This window comes from Equus caballus, chromosome 1 (assembly GCF_041296265.1).
Source record: "Equus caballus isolate H_3958 breed thoroughbred chromosome 1, TB-T2T, whole genome shotgun sequence".
NCBI lineage: Eukaryota > Metazoa > Chordata > Mammalia > Perissodactyla > Equidae > Equus > Equus caballus.
The window spans coordinates 32,240,435-32,255,357 of NC_091684.1; the positions used below are offsets into that span (position 1 = coordinate 32,240,435).

A 14,923-nucleotide genomic window follows, 5' to 3' on the forward strand; every position below is an offset into this window, starting at 1 on the left:
TTGTCCAGCTAGTCTACCTCCATTCCCTAAGCACGTTTTTCTGTTCTCTGATCTGCTTCATAGCTCACACTGTTTGTTTTGTAATGCCTAACTCATGTAACCTTCTATTAAAATCCTATACATCCTTTAAGTTCTAGATCAAATGCGCTTTCTTTATGAAGACATCACCCCAGCAGAAGCGACCTCTCCCTCTCCTGAAAGCTTGGGATTGAGGCTGCTCCTTATCTGCCATGTTAGGCCGGAGGCCTTCTGAGCAGAGAATTATATTGTGTGTCAGGCAGGTGCCCAACCTGGAAATAGAATCCCAGAAGGGTGGAATGAGCTCCTTGGAGAAGGATTGGTTTATATTTCTTACTCTTAAAGAAGAAGGAAGCATCCGTTGGGTATTAGCCCCACCATTCTGCCCCTAAATTGGCCCACCTACTCAATCCAAAGAAAGATGGGCACAGAGACCAACAGTGTTTTAGCTAGAAGCTTCTAGGTATTAATAGCATGAAGGAAAGAAAGTTTGAATAGAGATTTAAAGTATTTTGTGACCAAGAAGTTAAGTGATTTGCCTGAATTGATGGAAAGTTGATCAGAGTTGGGCCAGAGCTCACTTCGTGTCCCCCCAGGCCCCATACTGGGCTCATCACTGTCAACCCTCAGTGGCCTCCTGGTTCCCTGCAGCCAGCAAAGATGCCTGGAACAGAGACCTAAGAAGCAGGAGGCCAAGAACCAGACCCATTTCCAGAACATAGTGAGTAAAACGGTCATTCTACTTTCTGTGTTTACCTATTTCTGGATCTTCTGGAAGGGAGTGGGGGGACCTTGTGATTTATCTAGAGGACACAGGGACTCGGTGGTGCCAGGGAACCATTGCCTTCCATCAGTAGGCCCTGGCAAGTTTGTCTCCAGAATGTACAGACCCAGATGTGTGACCCTCTATCTGGAGACACATTCCTCATCCTTCCTGGCACTTCTCTTTCTGAAAATACATGGCTCCTGAGATGCTGCGCTCACTAGCTTTGGTACTCATTGAAGGCTGTCAACCAGGGGCTCCCAGCCCCTGGCTCTGAGGATGGACACGTGACACAACCTGAAAGAATCAGAGCCCTTCCTTGGGGTTTTTCGTGTTGGAAGTGAGGAAAGGAAGCATCTCCTCTCTGTGCTGAAGCTGAGGTGTGAGGCTGAGAGTGTTGCCACAGGTCAAGCCTTCTGAAGAAGGGTGGTGTGAGAGAATGAGGCCAACAGATGGAGAAGAGAGGAAGAGGCAAGGAGAAACAAAGTCCTGACAACCTCCTGTCTGAATCCTGGTGCCAGCCACCCCGAGGCCTAGCTGTACTGCTGCTGTTCTGGCAGTTTGGACATCCGAGCCAGTAAATTCTTCAACTGTTTCAGGTGGAGTATTTGCCGCTTGCAACCGAAGAATCTTGCTTAACACGGTCTCCGTCTGTCACCTGGATCCCTCCTTTGACAGTGCGTGGAATGCCTGCCTCCCTGTCTTCCTCTTTTCTTGAGATAAACATACATTGAGGAATAGAGTCATGGTCTTCGTCATCATTATCATCATCAATGTCAACAAACATGACTGAGCACCTGTCTTTTCCTGGCATTGTCCTAAGTGTGGTGGGGGATAGAGCTGCAAATGGCAGTCTCTGCCTTCTGGGTGCTTCCATGCTCATCAAAATATAAGAAATACCAAGGGCACGGAGCACATGCTGAGCACAGATCTTTTTTAGAGTAAAGCATAAATCAATCCGTCTGCTGGAGCTTTTACAGAACACAGACACTCATCGCTGCAGATTATTCTGACCTTTTGGTGCCAAACATCCCTTTCTTGAAAAACCATCCACCCCTTAGGACAAAAGGGTTTCATCCTTCATCTTAAAGTTACTTTCTTCTTTGCACTGTATTTGTGGAGCCTTCTCCACCCTGGTTAGCTCCTAATTCAGGATCAAATTTGTTGGTTTGTTTTCTGGGATACCCTTTCCAGAGTTAACCAATTTACTCCCCTGTAAAATCCCCAGCTGCAGATTTCTCACCATGCCCAGAATGCTCCCATTACCAAAGTCTCCATTCCTTTAAAGCAATACCCGGCCTCTGGATATATCCTGCTCCAGGATACAGTCTGTGAGTCTCCTATTTGAATGCCTTCCCGTATGTTTTCTGATCCTATTTGACTTCGAAGGCTTTCAAAGAATTAAATATGTGAAAAGGACAAAAAAGAGCATCACACATCTCCAAAGAAATCATCTGTGCTCAAGGTCGTGCATTCAAAATGGGAAACAGATATGGCTAGAAAGGAAAGAAGAATGAGGAGGAAGAGGAGTAGAAAAACAGGGGTTTCTGGAATCCTTGTATTTCTTATTACCCTTCCACTCTCAGGCTCTGCACAGACTCTCAGATTTTCTGAGATGCAAGTATCAACCCAACAGATCTAGGCCTCCCCTGGGGAGGCCTGCCTGCTGTGAATTCTAATGGCTATCATAGAGAATTCCACTGATTTATGAATAATCCTTTTTTCTACTTTCCAGGGATAAATTCCTCTTCCCCTTAGTTCTGAAATGATAGGTCAGAATTATCTACTTTGTTTTCAAAAACTTAGTGGCTTAGAAACAATTTATTATTTCTCACAGGTCAGGAATTTGGGCAGGGATCAGCTGGGTGCTTCTGCTCCACGTGACATCAGCTCGTGCCACTTGGCTGCATTCAGCTCTTGGCTGGGCTGGGCTAGAAGGTCCAAGAAGTCTTCACTCACATGTCTGGTGCCTCAGTGCTCTTCCACGTGGCCCCTCCGTGGGGCTAGATTGGGCTCCCTCAGAGTCTGGTGGTCTGAAGGTGGTCAAATTTCTTACATGATGACTGGCTTCCCCCAGAGACAAAGTGGAGCTGGTAGGCCACTTAAAGGCTGGGCCCAGAACTGGCCCAACATCTCTTCCACCATGTTTTCCCAGTGGAGGGAAGTTACAAAGTTAGCCCAGATTCAAGGGGAGGCCACATAGACTCTACCTCCTGATGGGTGGAGTAACATGTGCGTACAGAGAAGAAAGAAAATGATGGCAGCCATCTTTGGAGATCAACTACCACACCCCTTTTACCACTTCTCTCACTGAGAAGGCACACACTCTTGCTCGTCTCTTAGCCTTAGGCAAACCCCCATATATAGAACACTGTTCTCATCTTAGGCAACTCTTCTCAGTCTCTTTTCTCCCCGTAGGTTATCTTGCCTCACTATCTACATCCTAAGACCTAACATCTCCCTTACATTCAACCTATGCTCTCCGTGAAACACTTGTTTCAGAAAAATGTGTATTCCCAAGTACTGACCCCAAATTAATTTTTATTAAAGCTTATTTGAATTTTGTGTTCTGTTATGATAATGATCACTTAGAACTTGTAATGTACTCATAATATAAGACTGACAACCATTTAAACCAGGAATTGGAAATCCCTTTTTTTTTCACCTCTCCAAAGCCCCAGTACATAGCTGTATATTCTAGTTGTAAGTCCTTCTGGTTCTTCTGTGTGAGCTGCCACCGACACATGGCTGCTGACAGACAAGTGGTGTGGTTCTGCCCCCAGGAACCAAACCTAGGCCGCCAAAGTGGAGCACACCAAACTTTAACCACTAGGCCATCAGGGCTGGCTCAGAAATCTTTTTCTTTTTTTTTTCTGCTTTTTCTCCCCAAATCCCACCAGTACATAGTTGTATATTTTAGTTGTGGGTCCCTCTAGTTGTGGCATGTGGGACACCTCCTCAGCATGGCCTGACTAGTCGTGCCATGTCCACCCCTGGGATCCAAACCAGCAAAACCCTGGGCCACTGAAGCGGAGCATGCAAAGTTAATCACTCAGCCACGTGGCCAGCCCCAGAAATCTTTTTCTATAAAAAGCCAAATGGTAAATATTTTCAGCTTCCGAGCCATATGGTCTTTGTCACAACCACTCAACTCTGTTGTATAGCCAAAGCAGCCATAGATAATATATAAATGAATGAATACATTTGTGTTCCAATAAAACTTTATTTACAAAAATAGGCAGCAGGCCAGATTTGGCCTAAAGGCCGTAGTTTGCTGATCCCTGCTTTAGACCAAGGAATAAGCTTGTCTTTTAGGCTATTTTGTCTAATGATTAGCTGTTTGACTTTCAGAAAGTCACTTTTCTCTGAAACGTACTTTCTTCATTTATAAAATAAGGATATTGAAGGGACCAAGAATAAAATACCCCCTTATGCCTGTAGTTGTGAAAATGCAACACATCTTTAAAAATCTTTAGCGGAAATGGCCCAAGTGGTCACAAGATGGGTTGTTTCTCTATGATAACATCTCAGAGTCCTGTTGATATTTCCATGACTTTTCTCCTTCCAGGAGTCTCTTTATTTGTTTCTGTAGGTCTGCATCTCCCCTTTCCTGTGTGTCTCTGTTTCTGTATTTTCTGGCCAGATTCTTTATCTTTGTTTGTGTGTGTGTTTTTCTCTCTGTGCTTAGGGGTTCATTGCCCCTCAGTTTCCATTTTTGTATATTCTTGTGTCTCTGTGTTGCATTCTTTGTGTACATACATCTCTCTTCTTTCTGCCCTGCCTCTCTCCCCTGAATATAATGTTGAATATGTATATATTTTCATTATTTTCCTTTTTAATGTAAAAAATGTTCCATATTCTTAATTTTCAAAGTATATAGCATATTTTACATATCTTTCAAATTAAAAAAATGTTTCCTATTTATGTACAATGGGATATCATATGTAAACTACTTAGCATAGTATCTAGTATATAGTAGATACCCAATAATTATTACATCCTTTTATCTGACTCCCCTTTATCTAACTGCCTAAGTGATTTTTTTTCACATGGGTCAATGATTCTTATCAGAAGAAAAAGGTGAATCCTCTGTGTCTCTCTATAACACTTTGTTATTCTCTCTCACCCTAACCCAGGACGCTAGCTCTTGGCCTCCTCTTTGTCCTCACAATATTTGTACATATCTTTTGGGAATTATGAAAGTGGAGGATCAAAGACCAATCAAGAGACTAGTGGCTCAGTTGACCTTTTGCTCAGCCACCCAGGGGTGATCTGCTACCTTCCACAGGCTCCTTCTCTTTTGTTCACTCTGCAAGTGTTTATTGAGCGCTCACTGTGCTCTAGGCAATGGGGAGATGGAAGAGAACAAAGCAGACACAGTCCCTGCCCTTGTGAAGCCTATGGTTTACTAGCACAGGTGGGTAATATAGGTGACCAGACAGGAGTAGGACAGTGGATGCAGTGATGGGAACGCCGACAGGGGAAGATCTCTCTGAGATGCCTTTCGAGGTGAGACTAAAGGAAGAAAGCCAGCCTAGGACAAAGCAGGAGGGAAGTGGAGGGAGAGTGTTCTAGTCAGAGAGCAGTCCTTCGAGAGGGCCAGGGCTGGGACAGCACCTGCTGGAATGTTAGGAGCTGAAAGGAGACCATGTGGCTGGAGGAGGTCAGCGAGGCGGGCGGCAGACAGAGCTGGGCTCCAAGGCCAGGCGTGATAAGGGGTCTGGGTTTCATCCCAACATAATGGGAAGCCACCAAAGGGTTTTAGGCAAGAGAGTGGCTCATCTGATTTATGTGTTAAAAAGATGACTCTGGCTCGGGTGTGAGGGAGTTAGATTGGTGGGGGCAAGCAAGGAAACAGAGAAAGGAGCCTCTCCAGAGATGGTGGCAGTGAGGGGGGAAAGCAGAGAAAGGATCTGAAATATTTTAGGAGGGGGGAATGACAGGACTGGCGGATGAATTACATGTGAAGACAAGAGGGAGGGAGAGCCAGGGCTGACGCCAGGTTACTGGCTTTAGGACTTGAGTGCCCATTGCAAGGAGGAGGGTGATGAGCGATCAATAGTTCCGTTTTGGACGCGTTCCATCAGCGATGACTGTGGGCCGTGCAAGGCGAGATGTCGGGCAGGCAGTCGGATATATGAGTCTGAGCTCGGACTGGAGATTTGGGTTGAAGATATAAATTTGGGAGTTGTCAGTCATGGGAATGGATATTATCCCCCAGTGAAAGGGGCCAGAGAGAGACGAAGGGGGCCCAGGACCAGGCCTGGGACTCCAACATTAGGAAGGTGGGGAGAGGAGAAAGAACCTGCAAAGGAGAAGGAGAGGGGAGCCGGAGAGAGAAAGAAAACCGGAGGAGGGCATCGTGCGAGCCAGGAGAGGAGAGAGTTTTTTTTAAGAAGGAAGTGGGGTGGTGGAGGCCGAAAGAGCAGCTACTGTGCCATATATGGCTGAGAGGCCGAGGGAGATGAGGACAGAAGGGGCATCCCTAGATGTGGCCCCAATGACAGCGACAGGAGCAGCTTTGCTGGAGTTGGGGTTGGGTAAATGGGCAGTAAGACAGTGGAGACGGCTTGTGAAGACAATGCTGAGAAATTTGGTTATAAAGAGGAATAAAGAAACACACCTGCAGAGGATGAGAAATCAAGGGTGGGATGTTTTTGGATGAGAAATCCTAGAGTGTGTTTGGAAACTCTCAAAACGCTCACTGGAGAGTGAGAGATTGTGTCTGTCTTTTTTCTTTTTAATAATGATGAAAACTTAACAATTGTGTAACTCATCACGGTTTACCAAGTGTTGTCACACACTCTCTTCTCCTCACAGGCACACTGTGAGGTATATAGCAGCCCTGAGTTATAGATGAGGAAGCTGAAGCTTGGAGGAATTGAGTGACAAGCTCAAGGTCAGAACCAGGAGGTGGCGGGGCCAGGAGCCCATGCCTAGGCTGCCCTGGGCCTAACCCCCAGGTCCCTCCCTGCCCACAGCAGTCCTATCCCATGGGAGTACCCAAATCAGACAGCACTCACACATGTATGAGCTGTGCCTTGCTGGTGTCTCTCAAGCACATTTTCCAATGGCCACAGCCAATCCCTTCTGCCTGCTGGCCCAGCCTGGGATGTTAGGAAGTCACAACTGCCTTTCAAGAACATGGGACCTTCTCCCACTTCCTAATTCCATTTGAGCTTCAAAGCCTCCCAAATTTCTAGAAGTGCCCAACAATCTGTGACACGTGTCAGAGAGAGAAAAAGTGAAATCCCGCGTAGCTCCCATACAGCTCCCCAGGCCTGGCGGCGCAGGGGCTGACCCCCGAGAGGGACTGAAGGGGGGTTAGCAACTGTGGCTAGCCTCTGCCCCTCATTCTCCACATCTGTGAAATCCTGGGATTGTCACGAGGAGGGAATGAGACAGTGGGCATGTAGTGCTTAGAACAGTGCTTGGCGCCTGGAATGGCTCTGTGAATGCTCCCCGTGATTATTTTTATTTATTCACCCACTCGCTCAGACATTTGTGAGCACCTTCTCTATGCCAAGCATTGCTCTAGGCACAGCAAATGTGGAGATGCATCCACATGCTGCCAGGGCTCCAGAAGCATATGTTTTCATGAGAGAAGTGATGTTGGAACACAAACAGCTCTGCCCTCACAGGAATAAGCGAGGTGCAGCAGCGCCCTGGGCCTCCAGAGAGGACAAGATCGCACCCAGCCCAGGCAGTCGGGGCAGGCTTCGTGGCGGGATCGGGGGGTGGGGAGAACATTCCCCACGGTAGGGGGCCGCTACGGCTGAGCAAAGTCACAGAAGCTGAAAGGGTCAGAGCCCATTCAGGGAACAGAGAGGAACCCAACTGGAGCATCAGCTCTGTGGAGAAGGAAGGGGGGAAAAGCCTGGTTCCCCTGGGGGAGGATTGTGAGAGGATCGGATGTCAGTCCAGCAGACCCAGCAAAGGGCAGCCTGGGTGGAGGGCAGGGGTGGCAACTCCGTGCGCTGACCCCTGGCCTTGCACCACGGGTTGTGGAGAACCCCACCTAGGAGCTGTTGATCTGGTTTCATGTCTGTAGCCCTAGGGGTGGTGGTGGCAGAGAAGGGGCCAGAGCGTCAGGATTTGTCCCAGCCTGCCACGTAGGCTTGGGGTGGACTCTCTAGTGCTCACTCTATAATAGATGGAGGAATTTAAGCCAGCCTAGCAACCCCACCGTACCATCCCTTTAGGGGGTGCCCTGGAATTAGCACCCTGAAATTCTTCAAAGAAGAGATGATCCAGGACCATCTGCTCCCTGAAGGCCACCACCACGGGAGCAGGGACCAATGTGTGCATTGCTAGCCATCCCAGATTCGGGGGGAAAGGCCTGGCCTCCATGGTGTGCGGAGGCTACGGCCCCTCTCCTCCCACTGGGGGCTGGCTCCAGGGGATGGTGAAGATGTTCCAGGAAACCTGAAGGACAGGGAATGTGAAGAAAGGGTGTCAGTGCTGGACTTCATGTGGTGGTCCCCCAGCCATAACCTGGGGAAGGACATGTCTGCTCTGCTCTCCTCCTAAGGTAAGAGTCAGACTCGTGGAGCAAGAAACACAGACCAAGAGGGCTCTCACTGAGCTTCCAGCCCAGGGCCTTTCAAATGTTGGCTCTGAAATCCCTTATCTAAACATTTTATGGAATGTGATGCCTAAAATAAAATACATCAACATAGAAATGCTCTGGTTGAAACTGAGAGTGGAGGGCCCAGAGACCCGCCCCAGGGCCCCATTTGTCCACACATTTTGTGACCCTCTGATTTAGTCCAACTCTGTCATTTTGCAAAAGAGAAACCCAGAACCTAGAGAGAGGCACTGAGCAGCCTAGGGTCACAAAACTAATCTGTGGCAGAGTCAAGACCTACAAGAAGGAAATGAAATCAAGGATGAGAAAGAGCTTTGTAAACTGTAAAGTACCGTAGAAATGTAAGGTTAGTATCTCCACCATTTACATGTTCTCAGGCTTTTCTCCCAGTCACTACTTTAGGGGAGGCTGCCAGAAAAACAACGCAGAGGGCTGAGAGGTTGGCCTCATGGGCAGCGTGGGAAGAACACAGGATTTGGAGCCTGGAGACGCTTAGAGGCCCAGTGCTGCCACATTCGTGCTGTGTAACTTTGGACAGCTCACTTTGCCTTTCTGACCCTCGGTTCCTTTTCTAGAAAAATGTCTCATTCACTTCTTTCTGGGATTATGTGGGGCTCAGGTGAGATGATGCATGTGAAAGTGCTTTTAGGAAGGCCCAGGACGACAGTGTCTGGTGAGGAGGGGAAGAGATGGCAGTAAGCAAGACCCGGAGGCTCTGAGGACCGGAAGCCACTTCCTGTCGCTGGGGGCTGGAGCCAGCTGCTGATGGGGCTGGAACCCAAGTGTTGTGTCTTTCCTGTCCTAGACAGTCCCATAGGTCATGCCGCACCCTCGACGCGCAGCCCTCAGACACTCTTCGTCAAGGCGTCTGAGGCGCCGCCTTCCGTCACCGGGTGCTGACTCAGCCGCCATAAGCCCCGTCTCCCCTTTCACACACTGTGGGTGCCAGAGGGCGCCCGGCCAGTTGCTCAGCGTCCCCCAGACTTCACTGGCTCTGCATCTTGGTGATGAGGGAGAGGGCCAAGTTGGAGCTGTTTCAGGAAAGCAAGAAGTGATTTCTCTCAAAGACCTTGGAGAGTTCTTTCCGCCCTCCCCCAGGGTTCTCAGCCAGGGCCCATCCGGCAGATGAACTTCACTCAGGATGCGCACGGGCTCAGGTTAAAACAAAGGCACGAGGCCCGGGCTAATGGATGGGGGTTGGCCGGGTTCCTTTGGAGAGCCTGGCAAGCCGGTGCTCCGGAGGCAGGAAGAGGCCCACAGACTTTCATGGCTGTGCTGGCTGTGTGTCTGGGGGTGACCTTGGGCACACCGCTCTCTCCAGTTGGAAAGGCGATGGGAAGAAATCGACCGTGGGACTCCTAAGCCCTTAGACTGAGACGTGAGCTCTGAGGTTTCATCCGTTCAGTCGTTCAACAAGTATCTACTGAGAACCTATTGTGTGCCAGGCACTGTTCTAGGTCCTGGGGAACCAAACAGACGAAAAGTTCTGCCCCGGTGGAGCTGGCAATCTAGTGGGATCAGGCAGAGAAGGGAGAGAGAAACAAGAAGGCCGCGAATTGTCAGCAGGTGGTAAAAGTCGTAGAGAAAGAGAGTAGGGGTGAGGGATAAGGAGTACAAAGTGGGGGTGGCTGCAAGTTTCGGGAATGTGGGCAGGAAGTCCTCAGAGAAGGAACAATTGAGCAAGGATGTGAAGGAGGTGATGGAGGGAGACAGCCCTCCAGAGATGTGGCTATCTGGAGGAAAAGCATCCTGGGCAGAGGGAACAGCAAGTGTACCCTGAGGCAAGAACATGCCTGGGGGCTTCAGTGCGGCAAGGAGGCCACGTGGCTGCAGGAGAGTGAGACAGGGGAGAGAAGAGGTCTGACGAGCACTTTAAGCATTTGCTTTGAGTTCCTTAGAAAACGAGATCCAGCAGGCCTGCCCAATGACTTTTGCATCTCCTGTCTGAGATGCTGATTTCGTGCCACAGGACTGTTTAAATGCTGGGACCTTGTGTCAGGAGGCAGTCATTCCAAACCTCAAGGACAAAGCCTCTGCTCCTCCAGGGCTCACTTATGAGGGCTCTTGGGCTAGCAGAAAGGGCCCAGGTTCAGTCCCAGCACCTGACCCTTACTCGCTGTGTCACCTTAGGAAGGGTACACAACCTCTCTGAGCCTGTTTCCCTGATGAAACCCATCAATTGCCTCATTTATAAAATGAGTTACTAATACAGCTTCCCAAGGCTGCCTCACTTGATTGTTAGATTTAAATGAATGAGATTGTAAATATGAAAGTGTCTTTTACGCTGAAATGGGCAAGGTACAGGTCAGAGAGGTTTTTGTTTTCCTCGGGGAAGCCTGTGGTCAGGGGTTGTCACTGGTTGTCCACTCCTCTCTGCCACGCTGCTCCTTGTATTGTGTCCCATCTGGGCCCAGTCGACTCACTTTGCCTGGGCCCGGATCTGACTCAGGAATGATTGTCAAACGCCTGGAGACACCCGAGGGGAGCCTGCCGAGGGCTCCCCCGAGATGCTCTGAGGCTGAACTGTCCAGGAGGACTCTGAGCCCATTCCTCTGATCGGTGCAACCGGCTGGGCCCAGCCGCTCCTCCCCAACGCCCCTGCCCTTCCTCCTCCAGGTACAACGGCCCCAACCTGGTTCTGAAGTACGACCGGGCCCAGAAGCGGCTGGTGAACATCGCAGTGGACGAGCGCAGCTCCCCCTACTACGCGCTGAGGGACCGGCAGGGCAACGCCATCGGGGTCACAGCCTGTGACATTGACGGGGATGGCCGTGAGGAGATCTACTTTCTCAACACCAATAATGCCTTCTCGGGTGAGGATCCGGGGCCTCGGGCTCTTCCTGCTCCCCTCCGTCCTCCTCCCAACAGCCATGGGGGTAGGGCCTTGGGGGCCCTGGCTTTCCTCAGGCTACTGTCACAGGCTCCTCCAGCACAGTCCCCAGCTGCCTCCGGGACCTCACTCTGCCCTAGCAGAGAGAACCCCAGGAGGACCCCTTCTTCTCTTGTGCATGAAGCTTGTTCTCATCTCCTGACCCTGGAGATGCTGGGGCATGAGCCGAGGACCAGCCCTCTGCCTCAGACTCCCTGTCCTCTTCGCCTCCCAGTCTGAGCAGCCCCCTAGTCTCCTAACTCCTTCCCTCCCCCCCATCCCCACTGACCCTGTCTTGGCTCAACCACCCAGCATTTCTCGCCTGGGTGGGCACCATAGCCAACAGACAGCCTCCTGGGATCGCCCCCACAATGCTGCTAGGGGACCTTTCCAAAATACTTTGAAGTCCTTCAAGGCCCCCTACAGCTTTTAACTGAGTCATTTATTCACTCCCCGAATTCTTCCAAGCTCCTGCTCCATGCCAGACTGGAGGCACTGGGTGCTGGGGATGCAACTTGAGGGGAGACAGACCTTGAGTTTGGGGAGCCTTTCCTAGCCCAGAGCACCTGAGTCACCTGGGGGTCTTGTGCAAATGCAGATTCTGACTCAGCAGGTCTGGGGTGGGCCCGCGGTCCTGCACTGCTCACACGCTCTCAGGCCATGATGCTGCTGCTGGTCCATGGACCACACTTTGAGTAGCAAGGTCCTACACACTCAGGAATGGAAACAGATGCCCAGAAGCCTAAATAATAGTAACAATAATGATAACAGCTAATACTTAAGCAGTGCCTACTGTGTGCCAGCCCTGATCTATGCACTTGATATTAATTATCTTGTTTAAGCCTCATAACAGCTCAGTTAGGTAGGTACAGGTGTATCTCACTTTCCAGTTGAGGAAACTGAGGCACAAAGAGGTCAAAGGACTTGACCAAGGCCACACAGCTTGTAAGTTCCAGTATTCAAACCCAGGGGTCTGACTCCAGATCCATCCTTTCAATCAAGACACTCTGTGGCCACAGGGCCTCGTGGAGAGCCTGGCTCACAGTGGGCGCTCAGTGTTTCACGAGTTGGGGGCTGTGTTCTTGGGGCTCCAGATCAGGGTAGGTCTCAGCCCCTGGTTCTCACATTTCCTCAGGCCTGAGCTAAGCCCAGTCCCATGGGGCTGTAACATCTGCATGAAAGTCCAAGGTCACAGTGTCCCCTGGAGGATGCAGGGCCTCCTGTCCCTGTGGGGCCACGTTGGACATGTCCTGGACTCCTCCAAATGGAGCAGCCTCTTGGGTTGATCTGGATGACACCCTGTGGTTCACACCTGTGTATTCACCGTCCTGACCCTCCCAACCTCTGGAAGGCAGGTGATTGCCTGACTACGGGGACCACCCTGCCTGCCTGTCCCCACCCCACACACACTGGCTTTCCCCTGGGCTCATAATCTTGTCCCTCCTGGTTGTGGAGCCCAAGCCAGGATCCAGCCCCTAGAGGCCCCTGATGTTGAGGCCTGCCAGTTGCATGCATGGGAGGGGAAGAGGTTGGGGCTGATGCCAGGGGCAGGGGCAGGCGGGACTGGCTGGCTGGCAGCCAGCCTCATGCAGCCAAGAAACAATGAGCCACAGCCCTGAGTAATGTTTTATGGGTTTTCATCTCATCTTGCCACCAAGTGAGGCCTGAGAGATAGTAATTGTCCCCACACAAACATCAGGGCATGATTACCCAGCTGGATTTACTGCCCTCTCTCCAACGAGCCACAATTGGATTAGGACACAATTAATTGATGGGCTGATCAACCCTTTAATGTGGGGCAAGGTCAGGAGGGGAACAGCAGCCAGGGACAGCTGTGGAAGGGGTGGGTCCCCAGAAAGATGCTAGAGGGCAGGGAAGCAGAACTGTGGGGAGAACTGTGGAAGGGGGCTGCTCAGTGTGGGCTCAGCAGGCTGGATACCAGAGGAAGGGGACAGACTCTCCTCCCTACTCACGGCACACAGAGCACCTGGGGTGGGAGCCGTCCGGTGCTCTGAAGCAGCAGCCCCGCCCACGCCCTTAGAGTATTCCATTGGGAATCCTGTAGTGGTGGTGCTCTGCCCAGACTGCACATTAGGATCTCCTGGGGAGCTTTCAACACTCCCAGTTCCCAAGGTGCCCCCGGTCCAGTCCAATCCGAACCTCTGGGGGTGGGACCTGGTTATCAGGTCTCCAGGTAATTCCCGTGTGCAGTCGAGGTTGGGGGCCACTACCCCGGAGTCATGTTAGTTCTGTGCTCAGCCTAACCATAGCCCCATTCATTCACTAATGTATTCATTTGTTGGACAGATAGTTATTGAGCACCTACTGTGTACCAGGCACTATTCTAGGCACTGAGGATGCCCCAGTGAATAAAACAGACAAAAATCCTACCTTTGCGAAGTTTGCACTCTATCCCCAGTGCGTCCTTACATTTCTCTAAGTATCTGACTCCCCTCCCCCGGCCCTCTGGACTCTAAGCTCCTGAGGGCAAAGTCCCTGTATTGGTCATTTGGTGTCCCCCTCTGGCCCTTGAAGATCCTGGAGCTCTGTTAAAACCTGATGAATAAATATAGGAAGAGCAGACAGGCACAAGCCGTGAGGTCTGAGAGGAGGTTTGCCAACAGAGGGAAGACAAGGGGAGGCAGGCACAGTGGGGCCCCACAAGGTCCTGGGCTTCCTGGCCATCATGGCACAAGTGTCCACCCGAGACAGGCTGGAACCCCGCCCCTGGGGCTGGAGTGATGGTGACAGTGCCCAGCAGCCTCGGCCCAAGGCGTGCACCTCCCTGTGACCTTCTGTGGGTCTGAGGGATGTCTGTGGGTCTGAGGGATGGCTGTGGGTCTGAGTTAATTTTTCAGTTGAGTGAGTCAATTGATTGATCGACAGGGGGTGGGGTGTGGAGCCAGGACATTGGCGCCATGTCAGCACTTCCCTGGGTCCAGCTGGCATGGCACACAAACATTACCACCCGGGCCACCGTGGGGGGTCTGGGATCCTCTCCAGGAGCCCCCAGTCAGCCCACACCTGCCCCTGCATATGACTGGGGGCTCCTTTGTCCTGTGCTGGAGTGTTAGAGGGACACTGAATGACAGGTCCTGTCTGCTCTGGGCCAGCCTGTGGAATGTCAGTACTGGAGTCCCTGCATCCTGGCGGTGTCCTGTGGGAGTCAGTTTGTACAACCTGGGACCTGCCCCTTACTTACTGGATAACCTTGGGCAGGATACTTGACCTCTCTCAGTTTCGATCCCTTTATCTGTAAAACAGGAAAAATCATATCACCTTCCTTAGCTCCACTCCCTCGAGTGGTTCCGTGGACTATATCTAAGTCTTTGCCATCGCCTACAACACCCTTTCTGATGTGAGCCAGGTTGCTTTTCTGACCTTGTGTCCTTCACTCTTCCTCTCGCTCAGCATTCCCGCCTGAGGCCTTTGTACTTGCTGTTCCCTCTGCCTGAAATGCTTTTCCCACCGCTGTTCTCAGGGCTCACTCCTACCCTTCATTCAGGACCCTCCTCACATAAGGTCTCCCCTGATCACCTTAAAATCATACCCCTATCACTCCCTATGCCCTTAACTTACTTTATTTCTCTTCATACTGCTCACTACTGTCTGAAAGTGTGTTATACATTTGTTAATCATCTCTTCTACTAAACTCCATGGGGATGGAAACTTTGTCTTATTTGCT

The 14,923-nt window shown here is 50.8% G+C and overlaps 1 protein-coding gene across 4 annotated transcripts in view; it reads left to right on the forward strand.

The window, feature by feature from the left end:
• Positions 1-14,923, forward strand: part of CRTAC1 (cartilage acidic protein 1) — a 145,038-nt gene that overhangs the window by 72,364 nt on the left and 57,751 nt on the right. For all 4 annotated transcript variants that reach the window (XM_001501238.7, XM_005602322.4, XM_023641320.2 and 1 more), the window contains exon 3: positions 10,986-11,182. In XM_001501238.7, the coding sequence (XP_001501288.2) occupies positions 10,986-11,182 (197 nt within the window). The remainder of the gene's footprint in view (positions 1-10,985; positions 11,183-14,923) is intronic.